Source organism: Pleurodeles waltl, chromosome 12 (assembly GCF_031143425.1).
Source record: "Pleurodeles waltl isolate 20211129_DDA chromosome 12, aPleWal1.hap1.20221129, whole genome shotgun sequence".
Taxonomy (NCBI): Eukaryota; Metazoa; Chordata; class Amphibia; order Caudata; family Salamandridae; genus Pleurodeles; species Pleurodeles waltl.
The window spans coordinates 534,670,753-534,697,868 of record NC_090451.1 but is presented as its reverse complement, the minus strand read 5'-3'; the positions used below and the strand labels follow the sequence as shown (position 1 = coordinate 534,697,868).

Here is a 27,116-nt window from a genome sequence, read left to right as displayed (position 1 = left end):
GCAATTAAATGTGGGAACACGGAATATAGAGGTAGCGTAATCCTGAAGCCATCTCGGGCCACTTCATTCCATTTAAAGCCGCTCCCTGCCACTTTAGCACACTTTTGCAGCTTTCTGCTTTCTCTGATTGTGACGCTTTTTCGTTTTTCTCTTCCTCCGTCTTTCCCATATGTGTCTTTTGCTCGCAGCAAATGCTTGGGGTTGAAGAATAATCGCCGGCCCTCAACAATAAGTGCCGGTGCTCAGCACTGGAAACAACTAGCACAAATTAAGCACTGATACAATGAAGTCCCAAAAGCTACTACTGAGCAAGAGTTGATGGGAGTACAACACCAGGCCTCTCAATTGTTACAATCAAGTGCTGCAGGCATTCAAAGGGCTGTAGTCCCCAAACAAACAAAAGGGCAAAGAAAACGTGCCAGAATGGCCAGGAATAAAATCGATCAAACCAAAAACGTCAAGCAAACCAGAGTCTATCCTATATGAGGTCTAAAACATAGCAGAGGTGATGGTAATATTACAAACAGCTCAATAGACTCTTTCACTGGCGAGGTATCAGCTATGGATTTTACATCACCTGATATAGTGGATACAAGATCTTTATAGAAAGAACCCATTAACAACACTGTTAGCATAGGGTAACAAAAGGCAACCAACGGATCTTGCTAGAGCTCATCAACAAAAGTCAAGTAAAAGGAACGAGTGCGCTGATCCAAATTCTGTTACTTCTCGATTGGGTGTGGCAAAACATCATGACACTCACACAAAAAGAACAAGTCTGAGCCATACCACCAGTCCTGAACAAGGACCTCCCGCACAAAAGCCGATCAAGACAAAGGACCACTCCACCTTAGTGACACAATCAATAAACAGGCATATGAGAACAGGGTTGTTAAAAAATATGAAGCCCCAAATCAGATCTTCTAACAGCATTGGTCACTATTGAACGGTCAAAACAGTATATATTCAACAGGTACGGAAATCATCAATAGCCCCATACTGTGTCCTGCAGGCAGAACTCTCTTCTGTTCATATACGAGAAATAACAGTCAATATCAATGGACATGGCTGCACAACCCATTCGGTAGAAGCAATCGGACATTAAATTAATCAGCTACCCTCGCCAAAGTAGCACCCCCCCCCCCCCAAAGCTCTCCTATGATAGGAACGTTCCTCAACACCGGCAGAGAGGGTGCTACCAACTTCTACCCAACCCAAATATGCCACGCAGGGGCCCCAAGATATCCTCAATAGAGGAATCATCTTGAGGCTCCTTGCAGAAATCCCTAACCTGAAAAACATAACTTCATAGGATCTATTATCCATTGAATTCCTAACAAATGAAGGTCCCAAACAACTTGAACTCACCTTAACAACATGGGGCACAGAAGAATTGGCGACCTTGGTCTTAAAGTTTGCCAGTACATTTGAAATGTGGGGAGTAACACTTATGAAATACATTGAGCCTCAGTGCCCCATTGCCCTTCTGCAGAGCACAAGAAACTCAGATTCCCCAGAAATAACTCCTGTCTATTCAGTCCTGCAGGGTGCCTGGGGTCATTTACCCCGCATATGAGCGGCGCCAAAACAAACAAAGCTGACTAATATCTTAGCGAGCATCGGTGGGACTGAATTATATATGTGCTAAATGGCCGTAGGAAAACATGAATCTTCCACCCACAAACAACAGGGGCATTGGAGGAGGCATTACACCGCCTCTCATGGAACACTGCAGGGGCCAAAACCCTGTTGCATGACGGTATTCCACCAAAAGACTGGAAAAAGTTTGAAATCATTGCCCTGCAAAAGACTTGGTCAACTGCACCTTTCCTTGTGGAAAGCTACTAAGTTATTGCTGCAAAAACACAGCACTACGGGAGACCCAAAGGGGTGCTCGCCGTTTACGTGTCACTTACCTTGGACATCACTTCTAAAAAACTACCCTCTGTGGACCCAGGATTTCAAATAATTAAATTCAGCAAATGGTGCAAAAACAATTCTGTTTTTCAATGTTAATGCCCACCCTCACCTGATTAAAAAGCAAGCACTTCAGGGAATTATAATCTTCAGAACAACTGATTTCAGCAAACCAACCCATCCTGGTATATAATTTTGATTGGGGATTTCAATGCAAATTTAATTCACAACCCCTGAAGAAGACAATATGCTGGCAGCTGAGAATCTATACTGAAACTTACAACCACAACCGAGCCCTACGGTAAGATGTTGTGATACAAAAGGAGAAAAGCTATTGATGGCCCTGGAATTCTTGAACATGAGGGCACTAAATTGAAGCCCATCAGATGATAGCCCACCAAATTCACCTATCATGGCCCAGACTCCTAGCCCATCATTGACTATACAATCATTTTACTACCACTAATTCCACTAATTCCACAGCAACACACACACCAATATACTACGGACAGTGACCACTCCTACCAGATGCTTAAATTTGGAATATGCCCTCCAGTTCACATGCTGGCATCAGCAGACATCGGCACTATAAACTTGACTAACCTAAAGTGCCTGAGTTGGAGTAATAACACCATAGCAGACCTTGCTTAGCTAGGAAACTACTGATTGCCAGCACCAACACTATAAGCAATCAGGTTGCTGTATGGATGAATTTTTGTGCCAACCTGTTAACTCACGCCACCCCAGTCAAAAGAGGATTGCCACTTACGCAGAGAGGTCAAAAAGACTCTCATCTAAATGGACAGGCCTAAAAAAGGAATTACGAAAGACCAATAGACTTTTGAGGAAAACAAATCGGCAATCCTTTCCCTGGTAAAGACTTACATACTAAGAAAAAAATACAAAAAAACAACTCTGGGAGGATAGGAAGTCCACACAGAGGCGTTCTGGACAAAGCTGAGATATATCGCCAAGCAGACAAGCACCAAGAAGTTCTGGGTGACAATCAATGGGCTTGACAGACCAGTAAAGGTAATAAATAATTCAAACATATCAGATGTATCATGAGTAGTTTATCTTGCTCAGACATATGCAGCTAACAAACCTCCCCCAGTTGTCATGGCCGTAGAATAAAACCAAAGCTGTCATGTCCACATATAATGAAATTGCAGCCCTACATGACATCAGATATTCAGAACACTATTCTTTAGGCCATTATCAAAGAAGACCCACATTTATTTGCGAATATGCTATCAGCATTATATAGTTAGATCCATCTAACAGGTTACTTCCTGGAGAGTTGATGTGGATCAGTCATTAACTAAGCCTTTAAAGGGGGATAGGTCTAATCTGGCCAAGTACAGGCTTATAGCTGTCCTGGATTTTGAGGCCAAATATTATGCCTCTCTAATATTGACTGGCCTCATTGAGTTTCTCAAATAGGTCAAATACGAACAACGTGGTACCTGTAAATCAGACAGGATTCAGGAGAGGACTTGGAACCACAACAAACATCTTAGCAACTTCCTTCATAGTCGACAGGGACAAGCAAATGAGAAAGAAATTACATATCTGCTTTATAGATTTCAAAGCAGCATTCAACTGCATCGATCATGGGATGCTCTGGAAAAATGTTAGGTTAATGGAGAATCCCTCAAAAGCTGCTACGAGCCATCAAACAACTATATTTGAAAACCTGGCTCCACGTTAAAATTGGCTGTGGCAGTAGAGTTTCAAGGAGGATTGCCACCCATCAAGGCATAAAAAGGGGTGTGTGCTGGTGCCCCATCTCCTTAATCTGTTTATGTCAGATCTGACACCAGAGTTGGACCAAGTAAACTCCCATCCACCATGACTGGGCCACTTTGTTTGACCCCCATTAATGAGGATAACATCCTACTGTTCAGCATTAGAAAAGTTGGGCTGCAAAGGCTAGTTAAAACATTGAGGTCCTATGCTAAATGTAACAATCTCAAGGTGCAGACCAGGGGTTCAGTAGAGCAGTCCTTCTACAGTATCTTCTGTCAGCAGGGATCTGAATTGTGGGGCAGCATTGCTATATTTATCGTTGCTCCGGGGTCAAGAAGCAGGGGTGCTCCTGTCCAATGAAGTGCAGGCCGCCACCCTCTGGGGTGACCACTTCCTAGGAAGTGTGGCAAATATCAATCCCAGGGACCAACATTCTCTAAAAAATCCAAGATTGCAAAAATTCATCCTTAGAGTTTAGATCTGGCTGTGTCCACCCACTGGTGTGCCTACGTTTCTCTTAACACAGTCCTTCCTTCCCCTGTCCTAATCTGATCAGTAGGGCTCCCCTCTGTCTGGGGCTTCAGGAAATGGGGGAAGTCCAGTTTCTGTCCCAAGTGGCTTTCCCTCCTTTGAAGACCAATTTGGCTACTCTTCCCCCATCCGCTCTGCCATCTGCTGTAGAAGTTCTCCACCCACCAGATGCTTCCTTTGTGTCAGCCCAGGCCACTTCACACCTCATTAATGTAGCCTGACTCAGACTGACCAATCAGAAAGTTCACTACAGGGCTGAATTTGGTAACTTTCAGAAAGAGTTCTAAAACTCTTTCCCCTTTGCAAGTTATATTGAATTCAACATTGTCAAGTTGTTGGATTTATTATAACATTTAATATGGTACCAAACATGCTATATTTAGCTCATCTCTATTGAAAATAGGACTTTATTATTTTAACATAAAGTCTCCCAATGTTACCTATGGAGCACATTGACTGCATTGGGAAAACACAAATGTGGCTGTTTTTCCCTCACAAGGGCTTATAAAACATATTTTATAAAGCCCCTGCTTATATTTACACTGCACCCAAGCTTGGGGGCACCTAGGGCAGACCTTATGGGTGACATATGCAAAAATAAGGTTGTTTGAGACTATGGGAATACTTTTAATTCTAAAGTCGAATTTGGGGTTACTTTTAACCTTAAGCAGCCAACAATGTCACTGGACACCACATCAGTGCACCTGTGGATGCACTGTCTATACTGGGGTCCCTAAACCTTCATGGCCTACCATTTTCGAGGGACATACAGGTAGGTTATCAGAGACAATTATAATTAGGTCTAATTTGCATGCACCATTTTACACAGAGCACTGGCCCTGGGACTGGTTAACAGTGCCCAGGGCACAGTCAGAGTCAGTAACCACCAGTATCAGTCAAAAGGTTTGGGGGGGGTGATCAGGGCAAAAAAAGATGCCTTTCCCACAATTAGCAATCGACCTGGGCGGCCAGGTAAGATCCTCCTAGATGACACAACCTTTGAGGTCAGCAGCTCAAATATCTGGGCATGTACCTGGATAACAGAGGTAACTTTTCCCATCAAAAGCAGTACATGTTAAAGAAAGGGAGTGCCCTAATACACGCCTTCAGCACTCTTGTGAAGAAGTTGGATGGCCCTTTTTTCTTCGGCCCATTACTGGAAGTAATATCCACGAACTGCTATTAACTGTGGCTTACACGAGTATTGCCATGCAAGGCCAGGACGCAGTCTTTCTGGACAGACTGCATGTTAGTGCTTCCAGGTGGGTATTCTCCCTTCCTCAACATTGTTCCCCGCACAAATTTGGTTGGAGTTTGGGCTTGTAAAGCAAGAAATAGTTAGATTGTCTGCTTCAATAGACTGCTGGCATAAAATAAGGATGGGTCAGAAAAGCTCATTAAATAGGTGAGTATGGGCCCCCTTAGAAAAAGACCCACCATCTGCTTACTGCAAGTATTTGTATAGCTCCTCGAAGATGACACACTTAGTAGAACTCTGGGACAAGGAATTGCCTTTTCTGACTTTCAAGAGAGAGGTGAATAAGGCAGTAAAGAGGCATTTGCATCTAGAAGATAAAAATAACTTCAGTTGTTGATCTCACTCTTGGAAAGTGATCAAATATTATGACAGTTTGAAACCATCTCCATATTTAAGTATCACCTTTCCAGCACATGCAAAGCGAAGACGAGTGGCCTTACGTTTTGGCCTATTACCTGAGGTAACTAACCAACTTCTTTGGAAATACAGTGGACCAACCACATGCAGACTTTGTGGTGCGGAAAAGGAGGACTTTATGCACCTGGTTTGTACATGTCCCCATCTGTACAAATCTCACGCCACTCTGCTAAAACACAGTTCTAATGCCAGAGGTATTTGCACATGCAGAGAAACTCCAATAGCGAGCCTTAATCCATCTGATCCTCAGCTGAACTCCAAATTAATAACATTATTACTATTAGACGAAAGTGCCCTCCAGCTAAAGGTGGCCCTAATGCTACCATAGTCTGGATTAGCTTGTGCGCTTCGGTACTATCTAGTATTGAGGGACTTTATTCTGGCACTGTTTGACTTTTCTGTAGGTAATGCAGCTGTTCTTGAAGATGATGTGAGCATGGCACATTGACTTCTCTGTAGATAATTCTGCTGGCCTTGAACATGGTGTAAACGTGGCATATTGATCCCATATTATATAGTTTGATGTCATGATCTTGTAATTGGCTGAAAAATCGTAAGGTGGAATTTAGGTGCAGGGCTTGCAGTGTAGTTGAAAGTAAATCTGTGTGGAGGAACATGAAGGAGATCTGTTTTCAAGACCACTTCCCCTCTGTTTGCAGGTGTTTGGTTGGGAAGTGTCGCACATTAACATAATCAAACATGAGATTGTCATGCTTCAGCTTGATGGTATCAACAAAGGGTTTGCGGTGCTAAAATCACCATCTTCCCAGCTTTCAGGAACATGCAGACTTGAATCATAAAACCACAGTTTTCAACCCAATTTTGGCATTTTACTGGGACATACCCTATTTTTACTATTTTTTGTGCTTTCAGCCTCCTTCCAGTTAGTGACAGAAATGGGTGTGAAACCAATGCTGGATCCCAGAAACCTAAACATTTCTGAAAAGTAGCCAAACTTCTGAATTCAGCAAGGGGTAATTTTAGTAGATCCTACAAGGTTTTCCTACAGAACATAACAGCTGAAATAAAAGAATATTGAAATTGAGGTGAAAAAAACTGTTATTTTTCTCCATGTTTTACTCTGTAACTTTTTCCTGTGATGTCAGATTTTTGCAAACAATATACCATTACGTCTGCTGGACTCCTTTGGTTGTGGGGATATATAGGGCTTGTAGGTTCATCAAGAACCGTAGGTACCCAGAGCCAATAAATGATCTGCACCTTGCAATGGGTTTTCATTTTATACCAGGTATACAGCAATTCATTTGCTGAAATATAAAGAGTGAAAAATTGGTATCAAGAAAACCTTTGTATTTCCAAAATGGGCACCAGATAAGGCATTGAGAAGCACTGGTTATTTGCACATCTCTGAATTCTGGGGTGCCCATACTAGCATGTGAATTACAGGGCATTTCTCAAATAGATGTCTTTTGCACACACTGTCTTACATTTGGAAGAAAAAAATGTAGAGAAAGGCAAGGGGCTATAACACTTTTTTTGCTATTCTGTGTTCCCCCAAGTCTCCTGATAACAATGGTACCTCACTTGCGTGGGTTGGCCTAATGCTCGCGACAGAAAACGCAACATGGACACATCACATTTTTACATTGAAATCGGACGTGTTTTTTGCAAAGTGCCTAGCTGTAGATTTTTGCCTCTAGCTCAGCCGGCACCTAGGGAAACCTACCAAACGTGTGCATTTTTGAAAACTAGACAACTAGGGGAATCCAAGATGGGGTGACTTGTGGGGCTCTCACCAGGTTCTGTTACTCAGAATCCTTTCCAGACATCAACATTTGGCCCAAAAAACACTTTTTCCTCACATTTTGGTGACAGAAAGTTCTGGAATCTCAGATGAGCCACAAATTTCCTTCCTCCCAGCATTCCTCCAAGTCTCCCGATAAAAATGGTACCTCACTTGTGTGGGTAGGCCTAGTGCTCGCGACAGGAAACGCCCCAAAACACAACATGGACACATCAAATTTCCCCAAAGAAAACAGAGCTGTTTTTTGCAGTGCCAAGCTGTGAATTTTGGCCTGTAACACAGCCGGCACCTAGGGAAACCTGGCAAGCCTGTACATTTTTTAAAACTAGACACCTAGGGGAATCCAGGATGGGGTGACTTGTGGGGCTCTCACCAGGTTCTGTTACCCAGAATCCTTTGCAAACCTCAAAATTTGGCCCAAAAAAACACTTTTTCATCACATTTTGGTGATAGAAAGTTCTGGAATCTGAGAGGAGCCACAAATTTCTTTCCACCCAGCGTTCCCCCAAGTCTCTCGATACAAATGGTACCTCACTTGTGTGGCTAGGCCTAGTGCCCACAAAAGGAAATGCCCCAAAACACTATCTGGACAGATCAAAATGATCAAATACAAAACTACCCGTTTTTGCTGGGAGGGCACCTGCGTTTTTGGTTCTGGGCTCAGCACCCATCTAGGGAAACCTACCAAACCCAGACATTTCTGAAAACTAGACACCTCAGCGAGTCCAGGGAGGTGTGACTTGCGTGGATCCCCCAGTGTTTTCTTACCCAGAATCCTCAGCAAACCTCAAATTTAGCTAAATAAATCAAAATTTCCCACATTCCTGTGTGAGATCACCGCACGGGGACAAACTACCACCCAACGTTCCCCTTAGTCTACTGGTAAAAATGATACCTCACTTGTGTAGGTGGGCCAAGTGCCTGTGACAGGGAAGAGCCAAAAAACATGTCGAAAGTGAGGGGGGACCAAAGTGGGTCCAAAAAGGCAGTTTGAAAAAAATGAATTGAAAGTACATGCAGATTTCTGGCATACAATGCTTAGAAAGTCCAAAAACCCTGCCCCACCCCTTGCTTCGCCCTTTGCACCACACTTATGCCCACCCCAAACTCCACCACAGTCCACCACTACTTCTGGTGCATGCCTGCACCTATTTTTCTCCATTTAAAGCACTGTCTTGGCGGGAGAAAGTAGATGATGTGTAGCTATGATAACATTTTATCTCTGGCTTCTTTTGCCAAAAGCACATTGCGGTTTGTTCACCTTGTTATAGTTCATTACTCCAATTATTTGCATGCACAGTGGTGCTGGATTAAAGGCTAGGACTGGCTTATGATGTTACTAACATTTTTTAGAATGTTTCATATGACGCTTTCCCCAAGTTCTGAATTTTATGAGGGGGCTTCATGGTCCACAGTTTTGTCTTAGGTATTGAACACAGAGAGCTGTTTGTGGGCCTGGGTCGGATGAAATGTAAATTTACACAGTTAAGTATGGCTTAAAGACCTCCCACTTTCTGTGGTTGCAAATTTATTTAATCATTGCAAAACGTTCTCTACAGTTGAAAGTCTTGCAAAATATTTTTGCTAAAGAATTTCCCTGCAAATGATTTTGCAAGAGAATTATCTCATTCAAGTGTAGCTCTTGCTTAAACATTTTTAATCAAAGCCTGTAAATATGGGATTATTTTTCAAGTAATTTAAAGCTTGCAAAGTTTTGGGAATAAAGACTACCAAGTTTGCAGAGGAACATCTTTGCAACTTCACGACTTTTGTGCCGTCAGCAGTGAGATTGTGGCCAAACTATTAGACAACTTTGAAAAAATGAATATTGACATTATAAACCCATGCAAAGATAAATTTCTGCTTGTGTCTTGCCTGCTCAGCATGAGGAGACCATGTCCTGTCTGTCGCCCACCAAAAAACTGTGTCTCTCTCCCCCCAGCTCTAAGCGCCAAGGAGAGCTTCCTGCTGCTGTCTTTGCACAACAGACTGAGGAGCAGAGTGCACCCGCCGGCTGCAAACATGCAGAAAATGGTGAGTACGACTGGCGTTCTCGCGCTTATAAGGGAGACGAGAAATAATCATTATACTGGGCGCGAGCGAGACTCTTAAACCGCTCGAGGCCAGCGAGGCGGCGACAGAGATGGCTGTACGGACCTTTGCCAGGGAATATTATCTTGGCAGAGACCCTTGCTAAGGAGAGGAGGAGCGGCTGGCACCCCTCCCCTCGCACCTGCTCTGTACACTATCTAAACTATTCGTGGGAAACAGAATGTTCCGACATTTAATCCTGTTTGTTCCCTGGGGAAGTTATTTAAAACACGTTTTACTCTTCACCTTTGACAGGTGCAGGCATTCTGGCGTCTTGTCCTGGCTTGAGGCTCAGGAGGGCACTGCAGGCCAGGATTGATGTACAGTGTGTAATGTTGAGGCATACTAGTCTGGCTACTTTAATTCATGCATACACCGCTTGTACCCAGGGCCGGTCTGGAAACCAAAGTGTACCCTGGAAAAAATCTTCCAAGCAGGCCTACACCGCAGGTGATCCTGAGTAGAATGAGTTTGTGGGGGCATGCGGGGTCCTGCTCTGGGGCATCCCTCACCCCGCCAGGGAAATGCCAGAGTGGCCTATCTAAATCTGCTGGCAGCCGATTCACTGTGGACAGCTGATGGATCACAGTGGCGTCTACAGGCTTTGGCGCCACTTTTAAATTCTGCTACCTTGATGTATGACAATCCGCCCGCATCCCATGCCATCCCGCGTGCCATCCTTCTTCTTATCCCCCAGTCTCATCACAAGCCCGGGTAAGGCAGACCCCGTTTATCCACATGATACTGGAGCTTATCCTTCACATGCCCTGCTCATCACCAATGTCCAAGTTTACAAGTTGCTTCGGCACAGTGTGAACATCTTTTCATTTCTGCGATAATGTACTTTTCGTTTGTCTGCCATATTAGTTATAAAACCTAATCTTCTGCAGATCCGTTATTCAGCCTTGAAGGAACCAAATGCTCCATGCTAAATGTGGTTCGTGAGTACAAGAGGTAGCATTGAGTCCTCAAATGATCCATTGTTTTCTGAGTAATAGCTGCGAAAAAGTGTTAAAATTTGACTTTTTCCAATTTCCCTCCTGCCATATTCCCCACTGAGCAATCCAAAATCATTTGAAAATATAGATTTTTCAGATAATCTAATGCAGTGTAATTGCTTACTACTAAGGGCTAAACACATTGGTAAAGTTTCAGTCCCCGATTTATATTTGCAAACCTCAGAGGAGGGCCTACAACAAGGAGAGGACATTCAACCACAAGTATAGCTGAGACATAATGATAATAATGCTTTTAGAACATTGTCAACCTCTAGGTTACAATGTCCAAGAGATATTGTGTCTGATTTAATTATTGGCAGATAGAGTAATTACCATGTCCATGGATGAATACTTACCCCAGTCATGGCGATGGTACAGAGCCCTCTGTATTTAGAGATGTCTGCTGCCCCTCCAGACATCGCTAGCATTTCCAGGAACCGCCGTCACACCAGGTCCTAGAAATGCATTGTAAATTTGACTGGCGGCTTCATGAACAAACAGCTGTGAATCCTACTTACAGCTTTTTTTTATTTTCAAAAAGCAAACCAAACCAGGATCTTCTTTTTGAAACTAAAGAGAACAGTGACTCCATTGCCATGGGAGCATTCTCCCAAGGTGTAGAGTCATTTAAACGTTTTCACTACCCCATATTGCCATGTTTTTCACAGCAGTGACGGGCGGTGAAAGCTGACCATGTGTCCTCTCAATCTAAATAAAGTGGGCAGACACATGGCCAAAACTCCAACAGCCCTTACTCCATCAGGCTGTCACAGGTCTGTGTGTTTGTATAGGCTGGGGAGATTAAGTAGTCTCCAGCATCTATATACTGAAGATCTGTACGACTCTAAATAAGGACCCTTAGGTTGGCGTAAATGGTACTGCGTCACCGTTGTGATGGAGCACCCTTTCTGCTAACTTTTAAATCAGGCTCATGGCCTGAGCTGCAGGAGAAGACCTTTGACAAATGTAGCAAGGTTATAATTTAGGCTTCCGGTTTTCCGTTTTTACTGATTTTTACAGATAAATAAAGACAGAAAACAATGTGTTTCCTGTCTGTATTTTCTTTTACATTTTAAAAGTGGAAAAATACTGAAATAGTCCTTCTTGTCAGAGACTTTTCAAGCTGCCTTTCATGAATAGCAGGCAAAAGCTGAGTAAATATGCATCACGAGTTGAAATATTTTTGTAGATGATATTTAGGACAAGATGTTTTGTTAATTATGATTTAGGCCACAGTATTTTAGTACCAGACCCGACCCTTCAATAAATGTTTAGCCAATACTTACCTGAAACCAGGTTTCTTGGGCATTACAGGGAGATCAGCCGCCAATGTCTTTAATCTTCACCCAGTGCAGCATTTTTGATTTATGTACTTATTGTCAACTTAGTTGTGAAACTACACCTCAAATGTGATTAGCAGAATCCAATGCAGAAATGTGTCTTCTACAGTCCACAGTTCTGTGAAATACTGACTGCGGGTACCCTTGTACTGGGAAGAACACTTGGCCGCCAACACACCTCGAGTCGGATCTGTAGCGTTGCCTGCTACTCTGGAACCTGGCGCCCACACACCATCTATGTCAGTACACATCCATCCTTATTAGGGATGTAACAGAGAAAAGTACCAGGCATACGCTCATGTTCTGAGAATCTGGAAAGGCTAGGAGCTGGTACTTTACACGTGAACTTCTGCAAAATCATATTTATTCCCTTTTAACACAGCAGTTCTGCCTCGTTGTGCTTTAAAATTTAAGGAATTGGAAAGTAATTCTAAAATACTTTTGAACTAATTTTTGCTGCTTTAAGTTTTTCTTTCAAAGTGGAGAAATACTGGATTTTGCCTACGTTTCTATATTTTTTACCGGGCTTCACCCAAAAAAATCGAGGTTAGCAGCTGAAATGCTCAGATGGCAACCCAAACCATGTTCAGAAATCTTGAAAAGTGACATAAAATGTAGAAATCGTGATATCTAAAGATTGTTTTGCCTTGTTACCTGTATTTCGGGTTTGTACTGCGTTTCACCATTACCCCATCAAATACTGTGCAAGTGTGTCTTAGACATAAGAGTCTTGTGCTGACACTTTCTCTCTCATAGGAGTGGAGTGAAAAGCTCACCCTCCTGGCACTGGAGCGTGCAGGGGCCTGCCATATGGATGGTCAGCACCTGAGCAGGCCCCAAGCTCAGCACCTCGGCTGGAATATCCACCTCCTTCCTCAGGGAGCGATGAGCTTCTCTGAAGTCATTGAGCTGTGGTTCAGGGAAAGGGAGCAGTACAACTTCCAGACTGCCCAGTGCATCGATAACGCCACCTGTAGCCACTACACTCAGGTAAGTGGAGAATATGACAACAAGTGTGTCTCAGTTGAGTGATTCACACACTTATTCATGAAGACGAGCAAGTTCTATACTGACTAGAAGCAGGACCAAACACTCTCTGAATCCATTTAGAATGAAACGCCTGACAGAATCCCTCCACCAGTGGTTGTATGTGCTATTGCCTGCTGAAAAACAACTAACCAAGTTCATTGGAGATTCCTTTAGCAAAGCATAGACACAATACAATTTCCAGTTGCCTCTATTAAAAGTACAATCGTTATTCATCATCCCTGGCTCAAGGGTATATATTAGTGGAAATCTGACATGATAGTGGCATTGACATTAGCATATATCAGCCCCCTCCCCCCCTCCACCTTTGCAGTTTCTGAGGTCTCCATAAAGATTGCAGCCAAGCTGTGCAAGGATAACAAGTTTGGGCTGTAAGAGCAAATAGTTGAATAAGGAAATTGGTATTATGTTCTGTCTGTTGATAACATCTGACTTGGCTAGGGTGACTAATAAGTGAGGATTCTGGATACCAGTACAGTGAGGATCTGGTTACCAGCAGTGAGGAATCTGGTTACCAATACAGGGAGGCAGGAGAGACACTAATTCAGAATCAATTACCCAATTTCCAAGAGATAAACATTACAAAATTAGGTATTTAGGGATCCAGTTCTTTACCATTATGGGACTAATATGTTTTATTGTACCAAGCAAGCAAACTCCTGATATGGACCATGTACGTTCCCTCTTGTTCGTGTTTAATACTTACAAGTTTTACTTCTTGGTTGAACATGGCTAAGTCGTCTTTGAAAGACTTGATTGTAGGATTGTGAAATGTGTCTGAGGAGTTAAAATGAATGGAGTCAACCTTGAAACTTACCCGCTCTTGGAACAGAAGAGGCATGAATAGCTAGACCAGACTACAAATGATATTTCTGGGCAACGTCCTTAGAAAGATCCAGTTTCTTGTTGTTCCAGAGAGGTGCACTGGGAAAGCTTTGACTCTCTTGATGCACTGATTGATCTGACAAACCTGGAGGCTTTCTGGTGGATTCCTGTAGCGAAGAATTAATAAAATCCCAATAAGGACATCCACAAGAATTGATGAGATATATATATATATACTCAGGCGAAGATTCGATCTCTCAGGAAATATTTTGTTTTATAGGAAGATAAACAATTCTTGGAAGGGTACTTCAAATGCTAAGAAAAAGGAATAGGATTTTTTTGCATGAACCATCTGTTCAGATCAGAGCAGAATCTTTTTATTGTGAAACTTTAAGCCTATATTGTAATTCGTATCTCTGATTTAAAATAGCAAGAGAGAGAGGAAACACTCGAAGGCACTACTTTAATGACAACTTTAAGAAAAAAACGGTCTCCTTGCTATTGTATTTTGGGCAAAACTATACTTGATGGCACAAGTATCAAATTAACTCAAACTTGTAAAATAGAGGTTACTGAGATATCTAGAAACTACTGGACAAGTGGAGCTTATAGGTGCTGTCCACTCACAGAGCAGCTATGTTTAGGAGAGACAATTTTACACATTCTTCTTTTAGGTTAACATACAGTTACATTCAATGCATGTGTTAACAACGAGGCTTTTTTTTCAAAGTGCAGGGCTTAAACCAACTTCTGCTGCTTATGCTCACAGTTGGCCCCTTGATCGGGAACGTTTGTCACAGGACAGGCAAGAACAAGTAACTCATATGTTTTTAAATAAGTAATATGACATTTTGTTCCTAGTGTCCTGGATGTGTTGTACTTAAGTACAGTAGGCCAAATGTTAATTGCAGGAGATTGGTGTAACTACCAAGCACGGTTTCTGCTGGATAGAGAGTAGAAAGGTCTGATGCATTTGCCTGAAACAAAGTAAAAGATTGTAGTGACTAGAGGATGGTGAGGGGTGCTACAGGGGATTCTGCAGTTGTGTGTGAAGTTTATGTATTGAGGCAGTAATGTACAGTGATTGTCAGGGAGGGGGGTACTGTAGGTTGTTTTACTTTGTCAACTTAATACACAGAATTGTAGTTAGGATGCCACTAGTTAGGCATGAATTCCTGCTAGAGACAGTGTTATGGGTGCACACTGTAGCAGATTGATCTTCAATGGTTGTTCACCTCTTACATAAGCAACATTAGGGTAGTAGGGTAGTTGTTATATGTATATTATTGTGGTGACAGTTAGTGGAGAACCTCAGAATATAATTTCTTTGCAATTTCTTATTTTTTAAATGGAGGCCCAGTTGTGTTTCACTGTGCACCCTCTGCTTTAAGACTGGGCATCAAGTGCACAATATGGCAAAAGTAACCGTTTTTAGTGCAATCACTTTTGACATATCATAGATAATACAAACTTTTTAAATCAACTTTATTGGGTTTTTAATGCAACCTAAAACAGTAGTCACATTTTGAATAAGCACATGTTTGGCACTTACATCATATTGTCGGATTATTCATTAGTTTTAGCCAGCTTCAACAGTTTTAAATTAATAGTGAGCTTCCCCATTCTATACAGGCAATGAGTAATTGAGCTACTGGGTAAACATTGGGGAGTAAGAAGATATATTGTTATGTATTTTGATGCTAAGCATTATAGACAATTGCACATAACTATCATATATATTATCATGTGCTTATGAGTGTATTCAAACTCTGGTTCCAAAACGGTGTTCTGAGGGAGATGTGATCACCAATTGTTTCCTCAGACTATCAATTTTAAATCTAAGGGCATGATTTAGGATTTGGTGAGATTTACTCTGTCTGTCATGGCGGTGGAGGACATTATATCCGCTACCCCAATGGACAGAAAGCAGTCATATTTCGAGATCACTGCAGACCCAGCAGTGACCGCTGTACCTTCAGAGCCACCACCTTCACAGTGTTTTCTCTAAAGGTACTAAAGGTTTGGTGAACATTTATCATCTGTTTTCCAAATGTGGGATTTGTTCTTGAAAAACAAATTACTAATAATTCCCTACGTCCAGTGAGTTTTCCCCTAGCTGTTAAAAAGGGGGCAGTGGGGGGGATCTAGGGGGGTATTTGACAAACAGTAAAAAAGGAAAATCAGAACTTCCTTCTTAAGTAGGGCAGGTGATGTGACACCCTTACTACTATTGCTAGCACTCTGCCAGGCCTTTGCAGTAAGCTTTCCTTTGAAGGAGCCAATAAGGGCACTGCTGCGGTCTGCCCAGTTTTCAGTAGGGCGGGCATACCAAGAGTTTGACTGACATCATACTCTGTCAGAAACGAGGCATATAGACCATCTGCATTTTACAGGTGCACCATAGTCTACGGCACTTGTAATATGGCAAACTGGATATCTACCATATTTAAACAGAGTATCTCATCCACCAAACTCCAGATAAGGCCTTAGGTTTTGCAGTTGCTAAATGTATTCATTGTGTCTAGTACGTTAGGAGATACCTGAGATTTTGAATAGGCTACTAACCTTGATTTTTTTTTTGCCTGAGTTTTTTCGACAACATATGTTCAAAATACACCATATGTTATGTTGTTTTGGCTATTTATCCTTCACTGCTAAAACACATTGGAATTTAAATGTTTAACGTGCTTCTTTAAAAAAAAAAAAAAAAATTGTAGTGTTAAGTGTTTTGATATAACTTGCCAGTGTATGATTTTTGACATTACTGTGTTATGGATGAAGTTACCTGAATAAACACATTGATTGATTGATTGACTAGTCTATACCATACCACTTCTGATAGCTACTTCTGCCTGCAGATTTCCCACCTCTTGAATTTTCCCCCAGTCACCAGACTGGTCTGGAAAACTTTTTCCATACGACTTCGCTGATGGTAGGGTTCTGATGTCCATGCGACATCAGAAGTGATGTCCCTGCGACATCACAGACTCCATAAACCACTCCCATGATTATGCTGACATCAGTTCTGTTTTATCCACACCTTTTGACGTGTTCTCTGGCTCAATTCTTCTCAATAAATTTTATTCATTACCAAGTGCAACTATGCCCCTGCTAAGTGGTCAGGGTTTAAACCTCATGTGTCTGTGATTCCTAGGTTCGGGTCACAACGTAACATCCTGCAAGTCATGTCAGAGTATGCACCCCAAAAGCCATAAGCAGGCACAGATCTAAGCATACGTTTAGACCCCATTCATATTCTTCAGCATCATCAAAGTCGAGGTCTCCCCACAGGAAACACAAAATAAGAAGAGGCATCAAGCATAAGAGAGGTTAGTCACCAAGATCACTTTTAGACTCCTTAGAGGAGCTGAAGTTGGATGAGGATCCCTTGCTGCAGGATCTGGGCCGTCAATACCAGCAAAGATTCCGGGGTTGCTGCCTTTGGCTCCAGCACCACAGCTGTACCAGGATTTCTGGCTGTAATCCGTTGTCATACCCCCCACGCCATGTTTGAGGTCTTCTAATGTGCTGTGATCCCCTCTGGAGTAGAATTGGGCTGCGTGGGGCCTCTGGGGATGCTGTTTGGATTCACATTATTGAGTTTTACCTCCGCTCCTTTTGCCCTCTGTTTGACTTTCCAGGTGGTGCTGTTGACATTATGGTTGGTTCTGACGCTGATTCCACTATGACCTTCTCCTCCTCTGGTACCGCCAAAGCTAACCTGATTGTAGCCCTGCCACTACCGGCAAGGACACTGGCTCCAGAGCAGTCCTTTGCTGGCTCTCAACCACTGGCATCTCTGCATAGATCCAGGGAGGAGGCACAATGTTTGTGGGAGGAAAAAGATGGTCGAGAGCTGCCCTGTTGGTATGATTTGTTTGACACATGTTCCGAGGAGGAACATCCTCAAGAGCTTCTACAGGTGTTTCAAGGCATGGCTGAGGCTTGTTACGTTGATACTTCCCCAGAACTGGGATCTTTGAGCCCAGGGACCCTTTCCCCTTGGAGCATCCTCCTATCATTTCATAATAAGATAGGCTGCCTGTGTTATAAAGTTACCTCTACATTTTTTAAAGTATATTTTTATTGGCAAATTCTCAGAGGTACATTTTTAGGATAACATTGTCCATGACACATTTTTGATATGTAAGAGCTTATTGAATCAGTCTCGAGGTGTGCCATTTTTACGGTCGAGCCTGCACTAGCATGCGCTTGCGCATGCGTATCACTTGTGAGACGCTGTAGTAGTTAGAAAAGGGCTCGGAGCCCCGTCCATGTCAGGTCAGTGTCTTTCATTGGTTCGTGGACTTGCCATTTAAAATCTGCTTGCTTTAACTAATGGAAGGCATTCATACGTCATGCCTTTTCTGGTGGTTAGCCCTCCTCGAGCGCATCGACCAAGTACTGAAAACATACGAGTCTCACTGTTTTCGGTCCGGTTTGTGGACTACTTTTTCTCTTTTCTCACAGTGCGATCTCGCTGGGCAGAAGTCGAGCGCTTTGCATGACATCGACCCTGTTACATAGTTAATTGCACTTTTGCTGGTTATGTAGATAATTGCACTTTTGCCGAAAGGTTTCACTACGAGTGAACTGTAGCAGCGCGATCGCACTCTTTTTTCCCATTTAATGAGGCAAGAAAAGTCCGGTTGGGAGTTTACAACTTCTAATAGCTCTAACTCAGAGAAATACGAGACCCGTTGCATTGCAAATGCTTGTTATGTATAGAACTGAGAGATACTGAACATCAAAAATGAAATATAATGTAACTAAACAATAACAATAATGCAGACCCAAAGGATTTGGTTTGTGGGGGCAGCAATCTCATAGTTAATCCTATATGCGAAATTTTGTCAGAGTAGATGGCTTGGTCAGAAACCTTAAGGCCCGTATTTATACTTTTTTTGCGCCGCATTTGCGTCGTTTTTTGACACAAAAACTGCGCAAACTTGCAAAATACCATTGGATTTTGTAGGTTTGCGCCGTTTTGCGTCAAAAAGCGGCGCAAATGCAGCGCTAAAAAAAGTATAAATACGGGCCTAAGTATTTCTAGATAGTACAATTAAGCACAAAGGTCATGGAGGAGAGGCATAGCATTGTGCAGTACATCTAATTTGTTGAGTGTTTCACAGATCTGTATTGTTAGAGATACAATGTGGTGTAATAATTGAGTATAGTTTATAGTTAAGGTGAACTATTCCTGGGCCTTCACAGGGAGTTTAATGTCATCTTTCCTAGATTGTGTTGGAGCCTCCTACAGATCATCCCACAGCCTAGCTCTCATGAATTTGTGGAGGCCCATAGCTTCTTCTCTGATGAACGCTACACTTTCTCTGCTGCCTCCCATTGAGTACATCATAGGCCTGATGCAGACTTTGAATTCATGCATAATGATGGTCTGCTGTGCCACTACAGTAATAAATCCACAAATGTAGTCCCACATTGCACTGCAGAGGGCATGGAGCAAGGCATATCAGACAAGCTTTGGGGGTAATGTAACTATTCCTACCTGTCACCGTTTTCAAGGTGCTGTGGCTCTCCTGTTAAAACAGAGATACTACTGGACAGAACCATACCATATGAAAAATGTCTGCTGATGCAACCTAATCCGTATCACTGAGAGGGTGGTCCGGGTCTTTCTCCCAGCTGATCCTCAAGGTGGTCAAAGGGAGGGTGAATAAGGTCAGGAAGGAGCAGTATAACCAGGTAACGAGTTTGTGGCCCATCTCCATTGTAAAAAAAATTGATACAGTCTGTCTGCCACTTTAAGGTGGCTAATGCCACTCTCGGTTGACCCCCATTATACATCAGGTCCAGCAGCAACCCGTCGAGCTCCTTAAAATGCTTTGTGGGTATGATTAAAGGTAAATAAGCATAGTTATAAAGTAAGTGGGGTAATGCTTCCTCTTAGTCTGTTCTATTCAACCTGTAGCCACTAGTGGTAAGGAGTGCCAGAAGGTCACTTAGGACTTGAACAACTGCTTTGCCCTACCTGTATTGTCATAAATCGCGCTATTGGTGGTGTGAGAAATCTGGTAAGATATTTAAAAGTGGAGGCCTCCCACTTGGAGAGTATTAATGGGATTATTACTGTAGAGTCCTCCCGTCCCTGGGGTGCTCAAATTCTCAGAGGGTATATGCTAGTTTTGTTCCAGTTCCCCCTTAAATTGAACACCTCACCAAAGCTATCCAATTCCCTCATGATCTCTTGCTTATTTGTCTCAGCAGCCCTCATGTAGATCAGCAAGTCCTTGGCGTGTAATGGGACAGTGTCATATGAATTGCCCTTTTGAATTCCCCAGTTGCCACTTATTGATCAAAGTTGTTCTGCGAATGGCTGGAACACAAAGGGGAACAGAAGAGGAGAGATAGGACACATTTGACAGGTTCTGCAGCCAACCTGGTACTGTTCCAAGATCACTTGGCCAGTGGCAACTCAATTCTACTGTAGTTTGTAGAGGAATTTAATTCACCTATAAAAGTCAGCCCCAAGGTCACATTTTTAAGGGTACGCTGTAGATATCCCCAGCTAAGGGAGACGAGGCCTTCTCCTTATCTATTGATGGAACTACTGCATCTGACTGAATGTGGTATCCTAAACAACAGTTGGATATTTTGTGTGGTACTACAGCCAGGAGTAAAGCCGCTCTGATCAGCGTGAATGAGGTGTGGCATGTGGGACAGCAACCTGTTCACAAGTGTCTTCCCAAGTATTTTTTAATCTGTATTTTAGATGGAGAGAGGACGATATGATGGTAATTTGTTCAAGGGTTCCCTAGATTTTAGGAGAGCCTTAATCAGCGCTTCTCGAGTCATGGGTGGGGAGGATCTTGTTCTCAAACCCCTCGTTATAAAGCTAAACTAGCTTGGACACTAGTTGGTTCACAAAGGTTCCATAAAATTCCAATGGGAGGCCATTAGCCCCCAGGAACTTTATAGCAAAGATGTTCTTTATCTCATGTGGGTGATAAGTCATCCCAATTCCTCTACCTCCTGACAGGTCAATCTAGGCAGCTGTATGTCTTTTAGGTAAGGTAATTGTCTATCCTACAGCTAAGGCCACTATTGCAGGTGTCATTTAATTGCTTGTATTAGTCCAGGAAAGTTCATTTGATGTCTTTCTGGATCTGCTGACGAGTGCCATAGTGCCCATCAAAGGACTCCCCTAACTTTCAGGGATTGCTAGCCAGTCAAGAAGTCTGCCAGACTCATCTCCATCTGTGTTTTGTTGAGCCAAGTAGGCTGCATAGTCTAAATAACATTGTTGTTCAACAAAGGCGGAATGTTCCTCTCTAGCTGCCTGTAAGGGTGTCAGGTGCATATTAATGGCAAGTGACTTTGTCTCCAGTTTGCAGTGCTGTTCATCGGGGGCAGCAACCTATTAGTCAGTGAGCCTCCTGACCCTCACTGCTGTCTGAACACAATGGCTCCTGAGTGTAACTTTGAATACCTTCCAAGTGGTGGAATGAGTATTGGTAGAGTCCTCAATCTCCTCAAAGAAGTTCCCTACGCAGTGAGGTACAACAAGTGTGTCACACAGCAAGGCACAAAAAACAAGGTATTCCAGTCTGTCTCGTTAAAGACACCATGTGGGTATGGGTGTGATGCCCCTTCCCCAGGATATATATTACGGTCAGAAAGGGTTAGGCTTCGGTATTTTGTTAATCTTGCTTCTGGTAATAGACTGAAATGGACCACAAGCTAGTCTAATTGGACAAGTACATCATGTATCCCTGAGTAGTTTGAATATTTCTTAAGTGTGAGGGTGATATATGTCGCTAGGCATTGCAGAATAACCAATGTAGCAACCAGTCCCTAAGGTCCCTCACTGTGGAGTAGGCTGGAGAGTTAGGTGGGGTGGGCAGGGCGGAATCTGTCTAAGTGTGTATCTAGAACCCCTCTAAAGTCCCCCCATTAGCATTGGTTGGCACGGCCAGTTCTCTAACAAAGTGGAAAGGGATACATAAAAAGTCAGTTGACCTACATTGGGTGTGTACATACTACCCAGTAGTAAGTGTTAACCACCCAGTTTTCCTTCTACAAAGACATAGCATCCCTCTGTGTCAACAATCCGATTAAGCATTTCAAATGGGACTCCCAGACCTAGCCAGAGTGCCACCTCCCTAACATACCCTGTGGTCATCTCTCACCCTCACCACCTAGCCTGAAGCCTGTGGTCTTCCCTGGGTGCCGGATGGGTTTCTTGCAGCATAGCTATATGGATCCCTCTGTGACGTAGATATGAATGCACTTAGTAATAATTAGTAGTGATAGACACTCCCTGACATTACAGGATCTGAATTTGTATGTGGTCACCCCCGTCATTTAACATAGTAAGAAATGTCCACCTCTCGCAAAACCTCCAAGAGAGCCTTAGACCAAGTCAAAGCCCCCAATGTAAACAATCCATGTAATACTTCTCCTTAGAAAAGTAATCCTTCCTTCCCCACAAGGCCTGAATCCCAATTTCCCACCCTTTCTTGAAGTAACTGATATTGTAACAGAACATTCTATGAGATGTATACGCCATGCTCTGTTCCTTAAACACAGGGTAAGACGCGCTGTGACCCACAATATGGGTTCAATGCAGTGTGGCTGGTTGCTTTGTAGGCGGCTGACTGCAAGATTCCAGAGAGAGTATTCACTGCCGGCCTGGCCAGGAAACAAGTGAGTGGAAGTATCATTGAGGGAATTCTCCTGGGGAGTCACACAATAGTTAAGATTAGACCATACTTAGAAGGGTTGGAGTTAATGGAAGAGGATACAGCTGGCTGGTGACCCCATACCACAAAGATGAGAGCCATAGGATCTCATTGGTAGTTTGTGGTGTCATAATAGGTAGACTTGTGGAAGTTTTGCGGCCAGAGTCAATGTCACTTTTATTAGTGGAGAGGTGGGTGCTAATATCAGATGTGTAGGATGCCGATCTCTGCCAAAAGGATGCTGCTGTGGCGATGTCATTTTACTGGTTTATTTGAGCCTGTGAAGGAGGGGGAAGTCTGGTAGATGAGTCTTTTTGTGTGGGGATCCGACTTGCACTGTGATGGGTGGGTCTGCGCCACCAGATCCCACAGCATTAGACGCCCAGTTGCCCTTGACCCATTCCCATGCCTCATACAGGTCAGTGAACAAAAGAGACAACTGGTTTTCCACTTTCCGCAACCTGGCTGCAAACAAGAAAATCTCAGGCCTAATTACCAGAGCTTCTGTTTGACTTCTGTGAAGCTGGCTCTGAAGTGCTGGACTGACAGCGTGTAACTAAGGAAAATCATAACCTTTCCTGAATCAACACCAAAATATCTCTTTCTTCAGGCCAGCTAGATTATAATGACTCAGTCCCTGTAGTTGAGGATTCTCACCACCACAAGATGAGGTCGGGCTCCAGGAGAGGGAAGTCTTGCAGGGACGCAGTGGGACCACTCGACTGGGATCAGAGCAGAGAGTTCTATCAGACCCACTATATCAGAGAACCAATTTTCGATAAAGCAAGTAGGGTTGTTGGCTTCCACTCCCTCGGTAGGCCAATTATTCAAATATTGTTCCTCTGGGCTTTTCCCTTAATGTTCTCAGCTCGCTCGTTCAAGGAAGCCTACCTGATTGGTCAACTTCTGCATCGGTTTCTGCAAATCCAGTATTTGTGCCTAAAGCTCCTGGAGCACTGACTCAGTGTTCCATACTCTGTCAGACAATTTCCGCTGGTGCTTTCTCTCAGAAAGCCTTCATCGATGACCACCCCATCAACATTTGCCTCCGTGGTTTCAAGGGTGGATTACGTGCCCAGGACTTGCTCAAAGATTATTTTATGCTTTGTCTTTGCAGTCTTCCACCTTCTGTCTCCTGAGCCGGGCTCAGACATAGGCTTCAAAGCTTTAATACAGCTTGACATCAAAGCTTCAACACAGACTTGATTTGCTGTTATTTCAGTTGCACTGCACAAACCACAAACTGCTCGCTTTTTGGCAGGCGTAAAAGCTGAGTCAGCAAGAATTCCTTGAGGCGAAGGTTTCTTCAAAGCTCTGGATCGGCCCATTATGATACAGTGAACCAACACAAACTTGATTCTTCTTCTATTCCAGTTGTACTTCACACACCATAAACTGCTTCGCCCTTTAACACAGCGGACAAGCACATGAAAGGAGCTGAGCGAATAAGTCTTCAGTACATGATATCAGTACATGCTAAGCCGAGGAAGGGTCAGTAGAACACCAAGGTTTTTACAACCTATTTGATAGGACAAGTGTCTAACTATGGACAGATGTGACTAGAAATAATCCAGAGCACAAGATGATGGACTGAGAATCCCCCGTGACCCGGCCCTTTGAAACTACAGCAGGGGACGTCAGCAGGCAGTGCTCAGCTTGCTTTATGCCAAGTGCTGGTCCCACTTATTAGCCCAGCCTCAGAAAACAATACACCACTCTCACTACTGTACCCCTTCTCTGTTTCTCAGGCACGTTTTCTTGTGTTGCTTGGGTGGATATTAGGAGCTGTTTTACCAGAGTATAGTCACAGTTCCATTTGTGGGAAAGTTTGAAATGGTTCCTTCCCTTTTGGGAAAATACTATCATCCACGGTCTCCAGTCTGTATTGTGTAGGTGTCCTGTCCTCAGTCAGGGCATATTAGATGAAGCAGGTCAAAGGAATGCTTAAGGAACTTGAGTATGACACCTCAGTTTCATATAAAGGAAAGGTAGAGACCAGAATGAGCACATTATTTATCATGAATTTAAATCAACTGATGAATATATGATCCCAGTAATGAAGCTATATTTGGTAACTATGCAGAAAAAACCCGGCTTTGGTGACAAAAGGCCCTCCTTATGAGTTATTCGGTAAATAGTAATACCGTGTGGTGAATCCAGTTAGCTGTAATGGGATTACAAGAAAAGATACTTGCACGCAGTGCTGGTATTCCTGCACGGGGATTTACCATATGCGATGCACCACTTATGGTAAAATTGCCCACAGACTTTGTAATCGAAGCCATGGTATTATGCCTCAGTCAATCCAGTAACAGTTTCATAGCTTGAACTGGAATGAGGAACTTTGTTGTGGACTATGGACTTCACTTTACCGCGATAATTAGTACTTTATTTGCAGCTGATATCACTCCGTAGGACTGGGGTGTCTCAGTTCAACAGGACCCCTGTGGCCCTGTGGGCCGAAGCCATGTCAGGTTTTCAGGGTCACCACTGTCTATGTAAACGATTCCCATTTAGATTAATGTATTGCATGTCGATATCCTCAGATCAATGTTGGAAACACCTGTGAGGAACCAGGCAAAACCTCTTAGTGCACATCAGGGAGCTACACTGCAGGATTTCCAGGTTTCCAGGTTTTCTTCTATAAGAAGGGACTGAGAGTGCACTGCGATTGTAGGGGGAAAGCTAAAAAAATTTTTTTTTTAAATAAAAGCATAAGATATTATTTCATAAAGTATCTCTCCAGTTCATTTGGACACACTCGCATGTTGTTTCCACATCCCATGAGAGAACCGCTGAGTCGAACCTGTAAGACGAAGGTTTGAGTTTCTGTTTTAATTTCTCTGTGTCCTGCTTTTGTGTTGCATCCTAGCTGGTGTGGGCGACCTCCGGCAAGTTAGGCTGTGGGAGGCACACATGCGCAGGCCACCAGAAGAAGATGGAGGCATTTGTCTGCGCGTATTCCCCTGGGTGAGTGTCTGCTGTCACCAGGTAGTGAGCGTAAAATGTAAGAGATTTAGGATTTGAGCCACTAAGACGGATGTTAAATGGAGAGGATGAAATTGCTTGGCTCTCTCTGTGCGTTCAGCCGTCTATTTATTGTCAGCAAAAAGGTCCTGTTTTCAGATACAACCTAGGAAAATGAATGTTTCCTTTATTATTTTCCTGTAGATATTCTCTTCATTTTTCCTCACACTTTATCTCAATGTCTCTCCCATCGCACTGACATGCCTATATCTATTCCCTGCTTTAAGGTGTTCCAGATCACAGATCGTGCTGTCCAGAAAGCTGGTCTCTGCTTGTAACTATGAGCTCAACACATATGAGCACACCCACCAAGGCCTCTCCTTGTCGACTGCACCCCTTTGTAGAAGATTCAACAGAGGAGGCCCTCGTGTACCTAAAGTTATGATCCCTTTTCAGGATCTGGGACACCAGTTCAGATTCTCCAAATAAAGAGAAAGCCCAAAACGACGAATGGAAGACTGCTCGTGTTAATCCTCAGATGCATTTGACCACTGGCCCCTGGCCATAAACCAAATCCTTTGACTTTCTGAACAGGGTTTCAAACACGCACCTGCTAGATTCTTGTCTTTTACTCGACGACCATTAGTCCAGCACCGAGAATCAGCTGACGTGTTGAGACTCTATGCATCTGCTTCAGTCAGCATTATTCCATCCTTCGATTTCTAGCCAAATATACATCGGACCATCCATATGTCCATCTTGCTATTATCTCATCTGAATGATTTTCTTTTCCTCTCACATCTACCTCAGTCCACCCATCTCTCTTTTTAGTCATCAGCTTCTCAGTCTAGACGTACTTCTAGCCCTCAGTCTATACATATATCTATGTATTCATGCGACCCACACATTCCTGGTCTAGGTATCCACCCCTATCTATCTAGCTAGCAATGCATCTCTTGGTACATACATTCCTTATCAATCCAACCACCCATCAGTCCACTAACCTGTCTGACCATCCACCCCTGGGTAGACACATCTCCTTATCTAGTTCTTCATCTATCAATTTACCCATCTCTCTGTCTAACCATCCATCCCTCGGCCACAACATCCCTATGTATTAGCACAACACTTCTAAAGTAACAGTTCGCAGTTTAACACTACTAAAGTATTACTTCTGAAAACATTACCAAGTATTGAAAACTTCTTAAAAAATCGGAAATCAGGAGATATATGAAAAAAGTACATGAAGGAAAAAAGTGAGGGAGAAGAAGACTAGTGGGATATATTGGGTTCCTGCCATGAAGGGAAAAAACCAAGGAAATGCAGAAAAGGAAAATAACAAACAATTTGAAAGAGAGAGGGTTAAGGGTAAAAAAAGAGAATATGAGAAATAAGATGGTACAAGGGATACCCCCAAACGGAAAAATGTTGTGGAAGGGTGAAAAAGAGACAAAAGAGGGTGATGGAACAAGGTAAATACAGACGGGTGAAGATAAAAAATAAAAATAA

General features: G+C 43.1%; 1 protein-coding gene across 3 annotated transcripts in view; it reads left to right on the top strand.

Moving 5' to 3' along the window:
• The window catches only part of LOC138268133 (C-type lectin domain family 18 member A-like), a 192,547-nt gene that overhangs the window by 46,562 nt on the left and 118,869 nt on the right, over positions 1–27,116 (top strand). For all 3 annotated transcript variants that reach the window (XM_069217542.1, XM_069217544.1, XM_069217543.1), the window contains exons 2-4: positions 9,580–9,671; positions 12,823–13,056; positions 25,513–25,610. In XM_069217542.1, the coding sequence (XP_069073643.1) occupies positions 9,580–9,671; positions 12,823–13,056; positions 25,513–25,610 (424 nt within the window). The remainder of the gene's footprint in view (positions 1–9,579; positions 9,672–12,822; positions 13,057–25,512; positions 25,611–27,116) is intronic.